This window comes from Lycium barbarum, chromosome 4 (assembly GCF_019175385.1).
Source record: "Lycium barbarum isolate Lr01 chromosome 4, ASM1917538v2, whole genome shotgun sequence".
NCBI classification, from domain to species: Eukaryota; Viridiplantae; Streptophyta; class Magnoliopsida; order Solanales; family Solanaceae; genus Lycium; species Lycium barbarum.
The window spans coordinates 15077349-15097914 of record NC_083340.1 but is presented as its reverse complement, the minus strand read 5'-3'; the positions used below and the strand labels follow the sequence as shown (position 1 = coordinate 15097914).

The 20566-nt window shown below is 34.7% G+C and overlaps 3 protein-coding genes and 1 non-coding gene across 4 annotated transcripts; 2 read left to right on the top strand and 2 right to left on the bottom strand.

Annotated features, from left to right (window-relative positions):
* Positions 1-1108: 1108 nt before the first annotated feature.
* LOC132635320 (nucleolar protein 12) lies at positions 1109-5979 on the top strand. Its single transcript, XM_060351648.1, has 6 exons — positions 1109-2044; positions 2140-2198; positions 2755-2824; positions 2927-3052; positions 3142-3270; positions 5371-5979. Exons 1-6 carry the CDS (start codon positions 1238-1240, stop codon positions 5842-5844), a joined length of 1665 nt encoding a protein of 554 aa, XP_060207631.1. The 5' UTR covers positions 1109-1237; the 3' UTR covers positions 5845-5979.
* Positions 5980-7001: 1022 nt separating this feature from the next.
* LOC132635318 (uncharacterized membrane protein At4g09580-like) lies at positions 7002-10242 on the bottom strand. The gene is made up of 4 exons (XM_060351647.1): positions 9668-10242; positions 7834-8104; positions 7581-7751; positions 7002-7452 (listed from the first exon to the last, which is right to left on the bottom strand). The coding sequence occupies exons 1-4, from the start codon at positions 9904-9906 to the stop codon at positions 7330-7332; spliced, it is 804 nt and encodes a 267-aa protein (XP_060207630.1). The 5' UTR covers positions 9907-10242; the 3' UTR covers positions 7002-7329.
* Positions 10243-15165: 4923 nt separating this feature from the next.
* Positions 15166-15239, top strand: TRNAT-AGU (transfer RNA threonine (anticodon AGU)). Its single transcript has one exon. It is a non-coding gene; the product is annotated as a tRNA-Thr (tRNA).
* A 1945-nt stretch (positions 15240-17184) lies between these two features.
* Positions 17185-20169, bottom strand: LOC132635317 (pentatricopeptide repeat-containing protein At5g64320, mitochondrial). Its single transcript, XM_060351646.1, has 2 exons — positions 19853-20169; positions 17185-19656 (listed from the first exon to the last, which is right to left on the bottom strand). The coding sequence occupies exon 2, from the start codon at positions 19538-19540 to the stop codon at positions 17381-17383; it is 2160 nt and encodes a 719-aa protein (XP_060207629.1). The 5' UTR covers positions 19541-19656; positions 19853-20169; the 3' UTR covers positions 17185-17380.
* Between the last annotated feature and the right edge of the window lie 397 nt (positions 20170-20566).

The following is a 20566-nucleotide window of genomic DNA, read 5'->3' as shown; positions in this document are numbered from 1 at the left end:
TAATGAATAAGGTAAATTAGTCAAATTATAATTCTAATCGAAGTTTTCTTAAAAAATCATGCAAAAGACAACATGACAAGTAAAATGAGCTAAACCGAGAATATTTACCAAAAATTAAAAAATAGTATTTCTTCGTTTAAATAGAAAATCAATTTCTACTTTATTTCGTTTTAAACATGTAAAATTAATTTAATAATTTGAATTAGAATTATCCAAATCAAAATTTGATAAAAAATAATAAGTATTTTACACCTTTAAATTAATCGAATTAAAATTGAAAGTATCAATTGATGCTTAAATATTGGTATTGTTTTATCTCAAAGAGAGGAAAATAGATTCCTTTTAAACAAGTCTTCTCTTTTAAAAAATATTAATAAATTTGCCGATTTTGTATTCGTAGCAACCATTAATATAATAAAGTTTTAGATACGGAGCACAAACTACAATGTTATATATATATATATATATATATATATATATATATATATATATAACTATTCAAAGACAACTACATACAAATAGATGCACTATAATCTATAGTGTTAGGCCCGTGCTGCCCTCTAGTATTCGTCAATAACGGCTCATAGATGTAGTAGTTGAATCTCATGTTTTGGCATGGGCACTTTATGATGCAATTATCCAATGTTGTTCGTTTGGAAAATATTCTAAAACTAATTGTGCATATATGATCAGTATTTTAATGCATATAATTGTGATTCGCTCAATGCAAGTATGGCAGTGAGTATCGATCACGCGCTTTCACTATCAAAATCACTAATTTCCGTTGAACGATAAAGAATTACGATGAAAAATTCATCAAACGTTACTGAAAGATTTCTTTGAAAATTAGCTATTTCTGATAGTATTTTATTGTTTCATCATGACAATACAATTCGAATTAAGTGACATCACTTTTTTAAGTGTTAAAAGTAATTTCTATAAATTAATTAATTATGTGCTTAAATAAGTGTAACAGGCAATTATTTAAGGGAAATAAAAAAAAAAAAACAAAGAAAGTGGGGGGGGGGGGGGGGGGGGGGGAAGAAGAAATGTGTTGAAACAAACATTAAAACTAGGGTTCACGTTACGTATTATTATAATAATAAAGTGTCACTATTTCTTCTCCAATCAAACCATCCAAATTTCTTTCTTCTTCTTCTTCTTACCACCCCCAAACTCTCCCCTTTTTGCTCTTTCAATCCATTAAAACTTTGCTTCTTCTTCTTTCTCAAACTCAATGGCAAAGAAATCCAAAGATAAGCAAAAACAACAACCAAACAATAATGAAACCTTAAATTCATCAGATAATATTTTCAATACCCTTTTTGGAGCAACAACAGCTCCAACAGAAGATTCCAACATTTCTTCACTCTTTTCTGATAACAATCCCTTCAAAAGAAAACCTAATGACAATCCAACAGCTACTCAAGAACCAAAAATAGATGTTCTAGAAGCTTCTATTGAGAATCAAACTGATGCTGCAGAAATCAAGAAAAGGAAAAAAAAGGATAAAAATGTAATTTTGAATGCAGAATCCGAGGACCAAGATGGAAAATCCAAAAGGGTTTCTTCATCTGGTGTTGATGAATCAAATGGTGTAGTTCTTGATTCTGTAAAGAAGAAGAAAAAGGATAAAAATGTAATTTTGGGTGAAGAAGAAGTTAATGAGGATAAGGGTAGTAGTGACCCCAAAAGGGTTGATTTTTCTGAATCAAATGATGGAATATCTGAAAAGAAAAAGAAGAAAAAGAGGAAAAGGGATGAGATTGAGGCCGAGTATGAGGCGAAAAAATACGGGGTTGTTGATGTGGTGGAAGTGGAAGAAGGGATTGGAGAAATGGTGGTAGGCGAAAAGAGGAAAAAAATGGATAATCCAGAGGATATGATGGTAACAAATGAGGGATTTGATGATGAGAATAAACTTTTAAGGACAATTTTCGTTGGGAATTTGGATTTGAAGATCAAGAAGAAGGCTTTATTAAAGGAGTTTGGGAGTTTCGGTGAGATAGAATCAGTGAGGATTCGGTCTATTCCGTTAACTGATGTGAGTGTTAGTTAGCTATTTATACTTTGCATTAATGTGCTTTATGTGTTAAGAATTATGGCTGATTTTGAATTTGAAATGTTCCTTTTTGGCAGAGTGCAACTCCAAGGAAGGCGGCTATCATTAAGAAAAAACTCAATGACAATGCGGACAGGTTTGATGAACGCATAACGATTAAACTGCATTATGTTTTTCTTATAATAGTTAAATGTACCGTAATAGAGTGAAATGGATACTGAGGATTCATTTAGCTGACCCCAACTAATTTGTGATAGAGGCGTGGCATTGATTGATTGTTGATGATGTTTTTCATAATTATTGTCCAGCAAGTTGGACTATGTTTTGTATGCTAATTGATCATGTATATGGTTGATAGAAACATCTTTTCGTATCTTGTAATATCTTTAGGGGATTTTACACAAATAGCCGAGCAGATTTACGTTTACTTTTTCCAGCCGGTATACATAGATTCTTCACTGATTATACACATATTTTGCTTGGATTATACATATATTATACATCCGCTGGCTTTAGTTTAAGCAGTTGGGTGGGCGGCTATTTATATTTATTCGTTTAACATTTTAATGGGTATGGGAGATAAAACTTTCTTGTGCATAAAATGCTGTTACTTTGCATTCATTGTCGTATCACTATATTTCTTTATATCTGATTTCCTATTGTATGATAAGGTTATTTGGTTGTAATTGCAGTGTTAATGCTTATGTTGTTTTTAAATCAGAGGAATCTGCCCAGGCTTCTTTGGTGCATAATATGGCAGTGGTAAGCTATGTACAGTTGATTCATTTCATATTCTTCTGAAGAAATTCTTTTTCAGGAGTCAGATAGTTGGGAAGTTTTGCTTATTGTTACTTATCTATATAGGTTGGAGGAAGACATATCCGAGTTGACAGAGCATGTCCACCACGCAAGAAGATGAAGGGAGACAATAGTACACTGTATGACAACAAAAGGACTGTTTTTGTTGGTAACCTTCCATTTGATGTGAAGGTTAGTTACTTGAGAGTGTATGCTTGTTTCTGTTCAAATCAGTTTTCTTTTTCTGTAGCCCAAAATGATTTTTTTTCACTTTCTTGCAGGATGAAGAAATTTATCAGCTGTTTTCTGGTATGAAAGAGTTCGCATCGAGCATTGAAGCTGTTCGGGTGATCAGAGATCCCAATACTCTCCTAGGAAAAGGAATTGCTTATGTTTTGTTCAAAACGAGGGTATATACTATCAACTTCTCTTACTTTTCAAATTTATAATAAAATTACGGTTATTTTTCTTACATTGTACTCACTTTGAGGTGATTCACAGTCTTGAATATTGGCACTTTGGTTCTGGAGACAAACTAGAAATATAGCTGTATCTGGAAACAGTCTTATGTGTTTGCTTTCACATGCATTGGGGTCGTCTGGATGATGGATACAGTGGAATTATATAGCCTACTAGTTTAGAACCAAGCCATTGTGATTGTTTGCTTTACTCCTCATTTGGGATTCGCACGCAAGACAAACTCATTTAGTTTCACCTCACCTGGGGAAAGAGAGACTAGTCTTAATCTATTTAGTTTCTTCACATCTAATTGTTGTGCTAACTTGGGAGGAGTTTAAGATTTGTTCTATGTGCTTCATATTAGACAGATGACTATTTTAGCTATTGTTGGAACGTTATATTGGAGCATCAAATTTTGATTCTAGATTAGTTCTTGCTTTTAGTTATAGCATTCTACAAGTTTGCATGGTTAAGGGAAATTTGTGGTTTTGGGATTTGTCGTGGGTCATTGGTTCTAGTCAAAAAGGCCAGTTAACTATTTGGGGATATTCGATTTATCTTTCCCTATTTTGTTACTCTTCTCCTGCTCTGTACCTGAGAGTAGCAGTTCCTATTCCATAATCTAAATCCAAACTTAGAGCCCGTTTGGATTGGCTTATAAGTTGCTTATAAGTTGTTTTCAGCTTTTTTGAGTGTTTGGCTGGCCAGCTTAAAGTCATTTTGTGCTTAAAATAAGCTCAAAAAAATAATTGGGCTCATTTGACTTAGCTTATCTAAAGCAGCTTATAAGCTGAAAACAGCTTATAAGCCAAAAAAAATAAGTTAGACTACCCCAACTTATTTTTTTTAGCTTATAAGCTGTTTGCAGCTTATAGGCATAAGCCCATCCAAACAGGCTCTTAAACTGCTTTGGTCACTACCCAGTGTAATCCCACAATAGTGGGGTCTGGGGAGGGTAAGATGTACGCAGCCTTACCCCTACCTGGGTAGGGAGGCTGTTTCCGATTGACCCTCGGCAACCCTCCTCCTTTATCCGGGCTTGGGACCGGCAATGTGAGCGAGCTCACACAGGCGGAGTTAGGCTCTTAAACTGCTGAGTTTTCTTTTTTTTATGTTTTTGATATTCTACCTTGTACTTGTCCTCTTTGTTTATTTATTTATTTATTTATCTATTTTTGATAAGGTTACTTATCCGCTTTATTCTAGTGAAACTAGAACCACTAAAAAAGGAGACCTCCTAAAATGACCCTAACCACCTTTTCCCTTTGCTTGGCACATAAGCACTGAAGCCTGTAATTTTCTTGATCTTTTACAAAATGTGAAAGCAAATTTAACCTCTGAAACTTTACTACCAATCGCCTTCTAGGAACAGGAAGAAAATGAGTCAAGGTCCAAGGAAAGATGGAATTCCTTTCTTTCAAACTAGCAAAAGACTAATGGATACGTTTTCTTGAGCAAGTATCCTTTGTCTCCCTCTCGTGCTGACAGAAAGTGTGCTGACAGACTGGATGAATAGCAAATTGACCATTAACTTATCTTCTTGGCTTTTCAATAAATTAGACCATGGTTTGTAATGATGTAGTGACGAATGTTCCACATTAACAAGAAAAACTTCTTGCGTCACTTCCACCTGCATTTAGGGGGGAGATTAGAGAAGGAAGGTCCTATTTATGTTAATCTTCCAGCAGTAGACAGTAAGTTTTTTCCTTGAGGTGGATAATCCGTAATCAGCCTTATGATGGGTTTTTGGTTAATCTAGCTTTCCTACCTCAGTCTTGTCGATTGGAGCCAGTTGCGCAATAAACAGATAATCTGACTGCCTTTTACAATGTTATGAAACAAACATCATAGAAGGAATAATAAAATTACCTATAAAAAAAATTTAGAAGGAATGATATATTGGAAGAACGGTTCAGTCTCTAGACTCTTTTTTTCTTTTCTAATATTACTTTTTGGAAGGATGAGAGAGTCACTAATTTCAGTAAATTTGTATCCTGGTTGCCTAAATTGAAAGATAAACTGTTCCTTAAATATTATACTTGGGTTTGCAGGAAGCTGCGAATGTTCTTTCTAGAAAGCGTAACTTAAAGCTACGGGATCGTGAGCTGAGGTTGTCTCATTCTAAAGCAAATTCTACTCCATCTAAGAGGAAAAGCTTGTCAATTGAAGACAGATTCAGGTCCCCGGCAAAGAAGTTTGCAGTAGATTCAGCTACACCAGGCAGTAGTAGTAGCTATAAGGCGAATACAAAGTCTGCCATGTCCTACCAGGGTGTGAAGGCAAGCAAATCTGGTGTGCAGAAGAAAACTCAATCGAGGATGAGCGACCGAGGAAAATTGAAACCTAAAACACAGATATCACAAAAGCCAAAAGAGCGCAATGCAAAGAGACCATCTGTTGCTGCCAGGAAAGCAAAAGAACTCAGGGCTTCTGCCTCTGGCTTGAAACAAGGCGGGACAAAACGGAAGCTGGAACACCGAACACCTGACACTGCAGGCAGAAAGAAGAAATTTAGAAAATCTTAGGTCTTACGTTGTTCAACAATGTCATACATGAGATAGTGTTCATTCATTCACTTTTCAGGATTGTAGCTTTCTGTTTCATCTAGAATCAAATCGTGTACAACTCCCTTATTAATCAAGGTTTAGTGTTTTACGTTATTGATTCTGCTAGTCTGTCCGATTATTCTTGATTGTTGTACTGACGGATAATAGACACTCGTCTGAGGCTCTCATAAGTTATAATGGATGGCTTAGTGTCCTGTTAACTGCCAGTGATTATCTTCTTGACCATGCTTCACGCCTAAACGAATAGGTTGGTAACTGGATGACGTTTTTTCCTTTTATTCCATTTTATGTTTTGTACAAGACACTAGTTTGTGAAATCAACCATTAATGTTTGTATCAGAGTAGACTACTTACATCACGCTCTCTTGGGGTGTGTGAATGCAGGATACTTTGTATACCGGGCTACCCTTGGGGTGTGTGGGTTTGTGAACGCATGATTCTTCGTATACTGCGTTCACATGTGTATTAACGCATGTGAACGCAGGATACTTTGTATACGGGGCTACATTGGGGTGTGTGAATGCATGATGCTTAGTATTCCGTTTCCTTTGTTTTCTGGTTGTATTCTTTACAAGTGGTATCAAGTCACGGGTTCGATTCCATGAATGACATGATGCATGTGGCAGAGGGTGGTTGTTGGTTACGCCAACACCCTACCTATAGCGAGGCCTAGGTGATAAGCCGGGATGACCCGAGTTGGAGTCGTGGTCGAACGTGATGTTTGCTTGATGGGCTTAGCTTTAAGCTTGATGGGCTTAGCTAAGAAATAAAGTGCGCCCTTGCTATCAACCATCTTTTGGCATGATGAAAGGCACAGAATACTTTTATACTGGGCTACCTACTTGGTCTTTTTTCAACAATAATCCCTTTGGCTCCCCTATATCCTATCTCTTCTAGCCGCCGAATTCCTTCTTATATCGATTCCTCCAACTCATGATAGCACTAGAAATCATTCTGAAATTATTGCTCTACTTTTTCCCATGCAAGCTCTGTTTAAAACCCCAGAAAAGGTCTAATTGCGCCCAAAATTTAAGCATATCGAATCGAGTTGTTTAAGATTTTGTTTCTCCAACTCTTCATTCATCTAAATATGAAACTAACGAAAAGGAAACAGATGAAACAAATGAATGTAACATCTAGTGCGATGTCTCCCACTAGCATGTCAAATAAACTATTACAGAATCATGACTGGATCTTACATTTCAATATATTCAAATGACATCAGATTCTTTTCCTTTTTTTTTTTTGTGGTTATTTTTGCAACTTATAGCTAAACAAATGCTTCAGGACCAAATTCAATAGCTCCATAGCTTTCTGCAGCTGAGACTCGAGCACAATGCAACTGTCTAATGCTAATCTGTACAGATAACGAAGTCATGCCGAGGAAAATTAGTGGTAGTGACGGCACTTCACAATGTTTTCCGATGCTGCTGAGCTCTGTAGTTAGTTCTTGTTTCCAATCAACGTCGGCGTAACAGTTACAAGACCGATAAGGAAAAGAGTAGCTATAGAATGCATGTCATACAGATCACCCACTGATTGCAATTCACCAAGAGTTATTCCAGCCTGCATTAATCCTTGGTCAGCAGAGTCAATTTTAAATTTAATACAGCAGAAATAAATTAATGCCATGAAATATCCTAAACTCATAGCTCGTACACTAGTGTCTGTATTTTATGTAAATAGATAAGTACCCTGACAGTGACATAAGCAGCTGGAATGATCCCAATGACAGTTGCAAAGAAGAATGTATGGTAAGGCACATCCACGATCGGTGAAGCAACATTGATAAATGTGTTTGGCAGTGTCGGTGTAACTCTCAAGAAAAGCATGTAATTTAGCAGCCGCGTTTTTCTTCTAGCCACCTGATAGAACAGACTTACTTTACTGCAATACTAGCATTAAGGAAAGCAGAAGAAGATGACTAGGTTGTGAGTTGAAAATCACCTGGTCACGGAAGAAAGTTAACTTATCAGGCCATAGAGAGAACACGAGGGGCCGCCCGATCAGTTTGGATAGGAAATAGCAAGATGATGCACCTGCAGTAGCAGTGAACACGACCAGTGCTACACCTCTTAAGACTCCGAAAAGAGATCCAGCAAGCAGTGACATGAAAACTGTTCCTGGGATCATAAATGTCTGCATAAAAATGTACACTACACAGTATCCCACAAGGACCTGAACAGTATAGTCACTGGTATAGCTCTCCAGGTGATCCCTACAGAACATTTAAAACGATTAAAAATCAAAAATCAAAAATCAATTCATATTCTCAAAAGATGCTGGAGCACATAATATTAGTACAAACTAAGAAGAAAGAAATATACATGACTTGCATGCACGTTCAACTACAAGTGCAGTATTTTGCATAACAATAATGCCAAATGTTCAACTACAAGCCCTACTTTTGTAGATATGTATGTATGTGCTTGCACAAATACAAAGCTTTAACATTTTAAGTGCACCGTTCAAAGCCAGGACACCTTTGGGATATCACCATCAATTCCTTGGCCAAGTACTCCATTCATGCAATGGGTGGCGAATTCACTGCTTGGAATTATTACTCCCTCTATCCCAAATGTCTATGACACTCTTTTCTTTTTAGTCAGCCCAAAAAAGAATGACACCTTTCTATATTTAGTAACAACTTAACTTTAAACTTCATATTTTACCCTTAATGATATAGGCACACAAATATCTATGACTGTTTTAGACCACAAGCTTCAAAAGTCTTTCTTTCATTCTTAAATTTCGTGCCCCGTCAAAAATAACATCGTATAAATTGGGACAGAGGGAGCAACAGTTTATGACTTTCATTTATTTGCTGCATTACACATGTACCATCTAAGAATCCGCTCTAAACACCATTCAACGGGATTTATTTAAGGCTCTCCATCAATTAGCAGGCAACTGCGAGCGTTTGAAATGCACCTAAAACCCCTAAATGAAATAGGCACAGAGGCATAGTCAGATGGGCAGACTTTTACTTCCCAAATCCTTGAAACTAGTAAATGTTCGTAAAGTCAGATTATATTTAACTCCCTCATGATCATTTCCCTGAAGTCCATCCCAATATGATGCAAATGCTCAGCCAATACACAGCTTGCAAACTATCCCCTTTTCACATGTAAAGGGAAACTGACGAAGCATCTATGCCGAGTCTTAATTATCAACAATTCCACATCCAACGCCGTGGTCAATTGCTTCTCAGCCCACCATTTAGTGCAATACACAAGATATTCTAAACTTTCTACTTTGTTCCATAAAATGCTAAAAAGCTAAAGATCCATAAAATACTAAAAAAGCTAAGTTTTTTATCCTCCTTTTCCTTCAGAAAATCTGTTCACTCTGCTTCTTACAACCATTAGGAAATAGTGAATACTTCTCTAATTCAAGCAGTTCAGCTGAATCAGCTCCATCTAGATTCTCCTCTATGCTAATGGATTTATAGATACTATGCCACCACCATTATGTCCTTTTCAAAGACATCTTTTTTACAAACCCCTTTATGCCCTTTACCATCCAACATTTCACAAATCAACAAATTATGACCTTTTTCATTAAAAGTCAAGTTTTTTTTTTCTTTCAATGTTTTGGTTTGGGGTTCTTTTTTTGGGTTGTGGGGGGGTTACTATTTTAGCACTTTCTCATAATCATCTTCTCACAAGAACCAAAAATAATCAAGAAAAGCTTCTCAAGCTCAAAAAATGAATTAAATTTAGAAAAGAAAAAAAAAAGATGTACATAGACAATTAGAATGATAAAATAGTTTACCATTTACCTGAGTATTTGAAGATCTTCAAGATTTCTTGGAAGTTTAAGGAAACTATAATCTGATGCAGGCATGGTAAGATACACACAAGCAAGACCCAATGCATAACTCAAAACGACACCACCAAATACCCCAATCTCCCAAAACGACAATGGAAACTTAGATTCATTTACAACAACAACACTTGCCTCTTTACCATTCCCTTGAATTTCACATTTCAATAAAGATGTTCCAACTTCTCCCTCCATTTTTTTCTTCTTCTAACAAAAGTCACACAAATTAATGAAATGAGAAAAAGGAAACAACAAAAATATAACAAGAGAGAGAGAAAGGAAATTTAGTTTTGTGGGGTTTCTTTCTTTTTGTTTTTGCTTTAGAAATACTCTTCCTTCATTCCCCTTCCTTTCCTTTCTCTCTCTCAGTTTAAAAAAGTTTCCTTTTTCTATGTGTTTGTCTTTATCAAATCAATTTATTTATGGAGGGGGAAGATAAAGCATATTCCTTCATTCTCTGAATGAAAAACAAAAAGGTAGGGGAAAGTTGAGAGGAAAGAAATGGTTGACGTTTAAACGTTTTCATCGTTTGTTTGGTCTTTGTGTTTTGCTCGGCAATTGCTACTTTTTACGATATGAAACTATTTAAAATAATAATCGCAGGTGTCTTCCTATAATAGGTGGAGTATTAAATTTCACCTACAAGAAATGATAAATGATTAATTTTAATATGTTAAATTATATTAATAGTATAAAATTATTTTAAAATATGCTTTTAAGTATTTAAGTTTTCTACTCTTATCCCTTGAATTTCTTTCTTCATTTTTTGACAATTTGAAAAAACAAGAGATCAATGTCTAATTTTTTTTTCTTTTATGACGAGGAATCCGCAGCCATTATTCCTCGGGTGCGAATAGGGTAAACTCAGTTGTTGTTGTTGTAGGCAAAGGGTTTCGAATCTGAGACCTTCATTATGAAAGTCGATGCTCAGCCAACTGAGGCACACCCTTACGGGTAGATCAGTGCTCTATTTGAAAATGATAGATCCACATATTAGTTTTAAGTTCATTAGAGAAGAAATTAAGAGAAATGAAAATTTCTTTTATAGTGTAATACTTATTTTTGGATATATATTCTGTTAAAAATAATATAGAAGAAGAGAGATTAATCAGTAAAAAGTTACCGTCAATATGAAATTACTATTATTTGCCGTGTACTACAAAGATTAGATTAAATTAATTTAAAGCATATTAGAAACGTTTAAAGACAAGACAAGACAATGGCTGATACAAATTTTTGAATCGTGGCGGTTGAACCTAAACTACAAATTAGGCCTAAAAATTTACATTTGGTAGAAATTCAGACTCAAACCTAACAAAATTATTAATCTAATAAAAGTTAGGCAAAATAAGAAGGACAGAAAATGACACTGAACAAAACTATAATTAATGCTCAATTTGCTAATCAAATTCACTGTCCATCAATGTCAAGTTTCTCTTCAAGGCAAAATAGTACGCACAATTGTTTTATAACTTTAGTGACAGAAGATTCTATTTGTGAAATATATGAGGATCGGACTGAAAATAACAAATATCAATTTCAACTACTATAATTATTGATGAGTACTATTATTGGAGAACTAAAACATATGTGATGCATATGGAGAAGGTGACAGTTGTGGGAGCAGTGGTCCATGTATATATATGGTGCAGACAAAATGGGAATTATTTGGAGGATTACATGGCTGAACATGGAGCAATGTAATTGTATATTCCTTTTTTTTTCTCTCTCTATAAAATAATATTTTTTTAGAACTTCTAAGAATTCAAATTTGACAGGACTTAAATCCTCTGAGGGTACACGAGGAGTCTATTGGTTTGGAAGCAAGTTATGCACATATTAATATATTAATAATGTAAAACTTAATGCACGAATTAATAATGATGGGATTTTAATGTGGGAATTAGGATTTGCAGGAATTATAATGTAAGTATTGAAACATAATTGATATTGAATAAAAACTAATATGTGCATTCAATTTAAAATATTTCTTCCTTTTTTATCAAAAAGAAAATACCGTTTTACTATATTGAGGTCATTTTTGTCATTCTAATCCATGTATTATTAAAACCTTATTTTTAGTCCACATTCTATCTTACATTAATTTATAATACATAGATCTCGCATAATTTATGCAAAAAAACAATGAAGCAAAAAATTGTTGCAACAATACTGTAGTATATTTTATGTGGAAAAAGAAAAGAGTAACCAAACATTATATCGAATGCTAGATTCATTGTGTACTGAATTGCTTTCTAGATTATATATAGTATTTTTAAAATTTTAACTTTTTACTTACTTACCAAACTACATCAAATAAATTATAAGAAATTACTTATTTTTAAAAAAGACATTTTCCTTCATGCAAACACACCCATAATGTTACTAATTAATTGTGTCGTCTCAAACGAGGATGAGCATGTGGGTGTGTCAAGGAACGAAGGTAACAGACAAGCAATGATTTGCGGTACTTACGTTAAACGTGAATTAGCACGTGCTTTTTCTCCCCTAATTTGTTCTTTAGTGCTCTACGCCACGTTAATTACTTGGATCTTTTTTAAGATTGAGACTCTGAGAGTGCCCACATGATATTGATGAGGCAGAGAGATTCTACTATAATGTTTGATCACTATCAAGTTATGCATTATTCTGATTTCTCTGCTACTCCTTTTGGTCTTATTAGTTCATCAAGGACAGAGCTCTATCAGAATATCTTTTGATTCTTATAATTCTAGCTAGCTGCTTTTAATCGATGGAAGAAGAATGAGAAAAGTTCATACATCTTAAAGTTCCCAAAAAAAAAAAAAAAAAACACTAGTGTGATCATAAAAAACAAGTACTCTCTCGTCCCAAAATAAGTGTTACTTTAGGAATATAAGAAAAAAATTGAGAGGTGTTTCCAACTACGCCCTTAGTATTAAAGAATTAGTCCTATTTAATATTGCTTAATTTTTTTTTTTTTTAAATAGGGATAGTTTAGTAAACTCCACATTATATTTATTGATTTCTTAATGAGTGTGATTTTTGCTAAGATGAGACTTATTTTGGAATAGAGGGAGTATTAATTTTCTTATTGTAGACGCTTTTAATTGAAGAGTTTTATTATGTAGTTTTCCTAAATGAAATTATGAAAGTCCTTTTACTTTTTCTAGGTGCCGGGTGGTGGTTTAGAAAGGATTGGTGGGGGCGCGGGGGAGGACGAGCGTGGGCGTGGGGGTGGGGGTCGTTGATTAAATTTAAGTCTCACACTGATAGATGGTGGACCTGTTAATTATTTGTTCTTTTTAAGGGGCCAATTAACTAAGAAACTGCACTAAGATATTTAGTTAGTTGAGGGTGAACATGGTTTTTATGATCTATTTTTTACACATAAAAGCAATCAGTTTCTCATATGACTCGACAAATAAAACCAACATTGCGACGATCTTTTACTTGAATTCAATCTTAAGCAGCTCAAAGCTATTTGGATCTTTCATATATAATCCCAAGAAGTTTATTTTGATTAATGTTTTAACAAATTTATAAGATACATATTTCAGCGAGGCAAAACAAGAACTTTCTTTTACGTTTTTATTAAAAAGATCTTCTACTGAAAGTCTGAAATGAGAGTAACTAACATGTACTTTTCTCTTGTAACAATATTAATTCTTAGTTTCCTGAAATTGCGTGTGAACTCATGTGCAATATATTTCAGGGAATTGCGTATCACATGCTTAAGGTTATTTAATTAAGCAATCATAACAAAATCCACAAAGTATCCAACATTGACGTGAGACAAATACTATAATGTGAAGTACAAATCACCATTCTAATCTTTGCCATTATTTGCTTGAAAGCAATCCTTTCATTTTCTTCTAAAGAACTAATTAAAAAAAGTACCTGTCATTATGTAGGTCCAAAACCATGTTCATACGCAACAAAATAGTTAATTATATGATTTAGAGTCAATAACTCGTGAGAAATTCACAATGTCAAAACGAAATAAAAAAAAAGAAAGAAAGAGAGAACGATCAACATACGTTCAACTTTAATTAAGTAAAGGTTACCATTAGATTTCTCCATATAACAGTCTTTATCTATAACAACATTTTACTGTAATAACTATTTTTTTTCGAAATCGTTTTTCATGTTATGTATATTATATATTCTTTATAATAACATGAAAAAAAAATATCATGACAAATCACGTTATTAAAGAGAGATTTGACTGTATTTCATTTTTAATTTTTTCTCTCATTTTCGCAAAGGAGAAGGTTTGATTCAACTAGTGAGATTAGGTTTTAAGATATGTCCATAAGACCATAACTTTAGGATCAACACTGACATGCCGAATAAACATTAATGTTTAAGCAAAACAATTAATAAAAAAGTGGACAACATTACTGTCATAAATAAATTTTTAAATATTCGAGCTACTGTTATAAAGTTTCTTGGTTATCATTAATTAGCTCTTCCATATTTCTCTTTGATATTTGATAAGTCATTTTCACACTGCAACTCTCACATTTTCTAATGTGTTTAAGATATTTTGACAGAAAGGGTTACTCTAGGGATGTGGTAGGTGCCTTGGTGGGCTTAAGATGGCACACGTACTAAAGCAATATAATGACATGAGACAATTATGTCGTCAAAATGATGGATAAATACACTAACAAACAAACTAGCGAGTGTCACATGTTCTTTTCAGTTTTTATTCCTTTATTCCTTTCTATGAAACTTTTTGTACATTAGCCCAAAGGTTAGTAGGTTACAAACGATAAGTTAGAACACAAAGCACAGCTTTTGTTTTATCCATGCAATTTAGTCATCATAGATTTATATATCCAAGGATGTCATGGGACTATATAGTGGACAAATTAGTTATTAGATAGTTGTGCTGATAAAATATACTAGCGAATACCTCATAAAATCAGTCGAAGTGTGTACGAACGAACTAAGTGACCACGATTATAAACGAAAAAAGATGTCATGGGACTATAACTACGTCATGCTAGAAAATCAACTTTCTAAGTTATGGAGATAAAATACTTAAATGGACCCTTACCGGAGAGAGAGAAAAAAAAAGACTCTTCTACTTGGCAAATAGGGTCTATCTAGCTATTATTCTTGAACTCCCAAAAATAATTGAGATAATAAAAATTTGAATTCAAAGTTTACTTGTAATCACCCATAAGAATAAAAAATACTCCATGAGAGACGTTCTCAAAGATGTATAGACGCATAGGTTGTGTCATAATCTCGTGATTACATTATAATTTGACTACAATAAGGGCTCTTTTGCGGTCCTCACATTATTTCATTTTTCATATATGATGCAAACAGTCTGGCGAATTAATTGAGAATATTCATATTTTCATGTTCCCTTTCACATATAGGACTGAGAAAAATGGACATCTTTTTTTTTTTTGAGTTTGACTTTTATCTATTTGTCACATTTCAGTATTGTGCCAAACAGCTTTCATAGCTCAGTTGGTTAGAGCACCCGTTTAGTAAGCGGGAGGTCTTGAGTTCGACTCTCAATGAAAGCATTTTCAATATTTTTTCCTCTCAGATAGAAGCTTTTTGATTGCCTGTATGCGCAACTTTATATTTTGTCAAAAATCTTGAAACAAAGCATGTTTTGAGAACAAAACATTTTCATCCTTTTAAAAGGTCTTAAGAAGTGCAAAATAAAGAAGTTGTTAACAGTCACTGAGAAAGTCCAAAACTAAAACCATGTGGAATTTCCCTGGGAGACCTATTGTAAGAAGAAAGGAACATACCGTCCACAAGCAATGGCAGCGCTATCCTTATTCAACGGAAGTCAATTGACACTCGTTTATCAAAAAATTATATTGTATAGATAAGATTTTATTTAATGTGTATGCTATATGTTGAATGCGCCTAAAAGGTGTAAATTATTTTGAACTCCCCTTAGTGATAATCTTGGCTCCGCACTGCTCATAACACTAATCCTGGATGAAAATGCAGGCACGTGGGTAGACCAAACGTTTCTGTACTTTTTTTTTTTTGCACAATCTGATACATCCCAACTGATAACTAAAAAAATAGAGCCATTTAATTTGACACCCATGTCTGAAATAATCCCATGATTAACACCTTTTGAGAGTGATAACATTAGGAAGTAGTCGAAATGTGTAGAACCGAAAAGATCTAAAGTATTGGTTTAAGCAGAGTAGCAGTGTGTAACTCTACATCTACAGTTTACTTGTCAAATTGTCAGTTGACAGTTTGAACCAAGGAGAAATGAAAATATCAGTTGTTAGCATCCAAGCTTAGAAACTCAACTATCACATATGATTCACAATAGTCAGTATGAATTGGTAACTGAAAAATCTGGATAGATTACTTTTTTCAAGCCTGTTTCAAGTTCATATCAATGCTTGTACCAACGGCGGCAAGTCTGCAACATTGCAGCATCAGAAAGAGAGAGGAACAAGGAGAATCTTTTTCATCCATTTGCTCGGAGACGACTTTACAAGATCGTAAACAAAGTTCACAAGAAAAAAAGAAAGAATCAAATTCAACAGTTGTAGAGACAAAGCAACAACACGAAAGTACTTGTGGAACCGAAGTACAAGCTAAAAGATAATGCATCTAGCATCTAAACAAATTTATTTAAGAGATACATTTGGAGCTCATGTAATGTGTGGTGAACTTCCCATATTTGGCAGTGTACAACACAACAAAAATAAAATAGTATAGAAGTCAAACTTTGTGCACAAATACAGCCATCCATGCAGACAGTACGATAGAAGTGGACTAGGATATTCTGGTGACTGTTTATTTCAGCACGAGGAAAATTCTGCATTCTTTAGTAACGCCAATAATCAAGGCAGAAATAATTGCTCTAGTTTACCCCAATGGTTATCCTTGGCTTGCTTCATAATCAGCTAGACAATGTTAGCGATAACAATATCACAATGAATTATCCTATTACTGGGCCTCGAAGATACGAATCACAAGCATCCTTTTTTTTATTTTTTTATGAAGTAATTAGATTTCATTAAGGCATCCAGTAGATGCAAAGAAACAAAAGGGGGATCTGCCAGCTCAGTAAAATACAAAAAACTTATAGAGCTAAGGAGCTGACAAGATCCAGGTAGTGATCTAAGTTATTTACAAGGGAAAGTTGGTCCAACAATAAAGGTTAACCGAACAACTAGCCTTAAGCTTACAAATTGGAGTTGAAACCCCATCGAGACATCTCCTGTTTCTTAAAAATGCAGGCTGGGGTCATGATCCAGATTTTCCTGATGGATTTTCTAACTTTCATAGAGCTCCAACTAGTGTAAGCATCTCTGATATTGAAGGGCATACACCAGTTTATACCAAAAAGGGCTAGGAACTTGGTCCAAAAGTCTGTTGCAAAAGGGCAGTGAATCACAAGCATCATTTATTAGCTGAACCATGAAAAACACCCCCCTCCCCTGACCACAAATAAAAAGAAAGAGAAAAGAAGAGGCGAGCATATAACGTAAAATGTCATGGTCGTCTATTTGATATCATAAAGATGCTTGATCACAAGACAATTTCTGAAATATGTTGTCTGTTCTTTCTAACGGACAAAAAAGGAACAAGAAAAAGAAAAACAACAACACATACAATCATACACAAAAGAGGCTCCAGCAAATGTGCCAAGCCAAGTGTCGATTTTTGCTCATACTGACTAATCTATGTCAAAGTAACTCTTTCGAACAAAATTTCTGACTAGTATGTACCATGTGACATTATTGGGAATGAAACCAACAGCTATGCCTCTAGTAAACAGGGTATAAGCATCATCAAGCATGCGCATTTTACAATAGGAAGAAATCAAGGTGTTATAAGTGATAGTATCAGGACAAACTCCTTCAAGTTCTAATTTTTCAAAGAGGTTCTGAGCTTCTCGAATTCGACCAGTCTTACAAAGGCCATTTATTAGACTGTTGTATGTCACTATATCAGGAGTCAATCCACGATGTACCAGGTCTCTGAGAAACTCGAGGGCATTTTGAACCTTACCTATTCTACAAAAGCCGTTGATCAAGATGTTGCACGTTACATGATTAGGTTTTGTTCTCTTTCTCATCATTTCTTCAAAAAGTCCTAATGCTCTCTCAACTGCTCCATCGTTGCAAAGTGTTTTTACGAGGCCATTGTATGTGATTTCATCAAGGGGACATCCTCTGAATAACATATCATTTACAAGCTTAAGCGCCTCTTGGGTTTTACCTTTCCTCAAGAAAGCATGAATCAACGTGTTGTATGTAACTGTATTCGCAATAACTCCTTCCAGGAACATATCTCGGTATGTCCCCAACGCTTCATCCATCTTGTCAACCTTGCAAAAGCCTAAAATCAAAGCATTGAATGTAAAAATGTCTGGTTTACATCCGTTGCTCGACATATCGCCAAAAATTTCTAACGCCTGTTGGATCATTCCTTGTTTACTCAAAGCTGATATAAGAGAGTTATAACCAACTATATTTAGGCTGAGACCTTTTGCTGACATCTCAGTGACAAGGTCATAAGCTTCCTGTAGACGGCCAGCCTTGGAGAAGCCATCAATCAAGTTAGTGTACGTGATCGCATTTGGCTTGCAACCTTTGGATGACATTTCGTTAACAACTTCATGAGCCGATGACAAAATTCCCTTCTTACAAAGACCTCGAATCAAAATGTTGTATGTATAAATATCTGGTTGATAACCTTTAATCAACATGTTCTCATTAAGAATGGATTTTGCTTCATCAAACCGTCCATTAGTCACATAGCCATTGATCAACGTATTAAAGAGGACATTATTATGTTCAGGTGCTTTATTGAGCAGAACCTGTGCTTCATCAACTCTCCCTGTTCGACATAAAGCATGCATCAGAAAGCCATAAGTTATAGCATCGGGGGTGAAACCTCGAAGAAGCATCCGATCAACCAGTTTTGCGGCCTCATGAATCCTATCAGCTCGACAAAGCCCATGGATAATGTCATTGAAAGTATTGACGTCGGGTATGCAACCCATAAGAAACATCTCCTCCAAAAGTTTCAATGCATCATTTACCCGATTAGACTTTGAAAGTGCATGAATAAGAATCTGGTAAATTACTGAATTTGGTACACACCCATGTTTTGTCATGTCTTTAAGAAGTGAACAAGCAGAGTCTACCTCATTGACTATACAAAATGCTTGTATCACTCGAGCAAAAGTGAATACAGAAGGGGAAATACCTTTCCCCAACATTTCATAAAATACATTTGGAGCAACTTTTGGACAATTTCCAGCCAACAGAATATCCAACACTTGATTGTATGACTTAAATGTGGGTTCACAAGAGAAAGTATTCCACATATCCAATAGTATTCTAGTTGCTTGCCCTGGTAAACCAGCTCTTCCGTAATGCCTCATTATCATAATAAAGAGGGACTCTTTGAAAACTACCCCTTCGGCTTTCATCTGTGATAATAATTGATCTATAATCTTAAATTCCTTGGCAGCGCCAAGTTTGTCAATCAAAGTATAGTAGACATAAAATGAGTGGCAATAGCTTGTCTGGCTACCGGCCCAGTGGAATAGCTCCAACGATGTTGGTACATCCAAAGGTAGTGCCAATAATTTATTGAGCTGATACGGGGTAATTTTATTAAGTGATCTTTGGAGTTGTTTGAAGTCAAAAGGCTCAAGTAATCTTTCCCATTCATTCTCAGACTCCGACCCATCGTCCCTTTCTTTAGCATTATTACCACACTTGTCATCAGTCACACAAGTACAAAATGCAAAAGTAGTGTTCTTATACAGAGATCCTACTAGCTCTTCACGCATGTGAATCAAAAGTTTCGGCCTTTTTAACATACCTATGGAAGTGCAGAAATTTCAGAAACGAACCATTACATTTGATTCAAATACTTGTTCAAGAATTGCCATTTTGGATTATCAATCACCACAATTCAGCTCAGATATTTCTTTTCCTAAAATATTCAAGAATATAAGATAAAACATCATCTTCAGATCAATAATGCGCAAATACACTTTTAAAATCCATCATCTTATTTACAACTCAACAACCTAGGGTCTAACGATAAGCATAAACCAACTGTGATGTTTAAATTCACTACTGCAACATCCCCCTATACATAATGAAACAGTTAATCACCACAAACTAACCACGAGAATTCATCAACAAGCCAACACTCCAACTCCAATAAATTCTTCTGATACAGAGAAAACGGAACAGCAATGATAGGAGCCTCGAACCAGGATGATGTGTATGTGTAGCTGCCTTCTTTTGTTTATGCCTTTGGCCCTTTGCTGATTTTTGCGTCTAGGATCTTAGCTCTAAGGTTGATTGGTGTATATGGAATTAGGATGACTGGGGTTACGGCTCGGTCCCTCTTTCTAGTTCTAGGTTTCTATATGTAGCGATTGTGGATGGACTGGCTAACATGTTTAAGATTACACATTGCTGCAAGTTTTCTAAATTGTACATTTCCCTTATTAGTTTTCATATTACTCTTTAGTCTCTTTTTATATTACTAGACGGTCTAGTACGGGCCCAACACTTTAGATTATAGTGCATCTATGTGTATGTAATTATATATATATATATATATATATATATATATATATATATATATATATATATATATATATATATATAACACGATTAATATAACATTGTAGTTTGTGCTCCGTATCTAAGATTTTATTATATTAATGTTTGCTACGAATACAAAATCGCCAAATTTATTAATATTTTTTAAAAGAGAAGACTTGTTTAAAAGGAAATTATTTTCCTCTCTTTGAGATAAAACAATAGCAATATTTAAGCATCAGTTGATACTTTCAATTTTAATTCGATTAATTTAAAGGTATAAAATA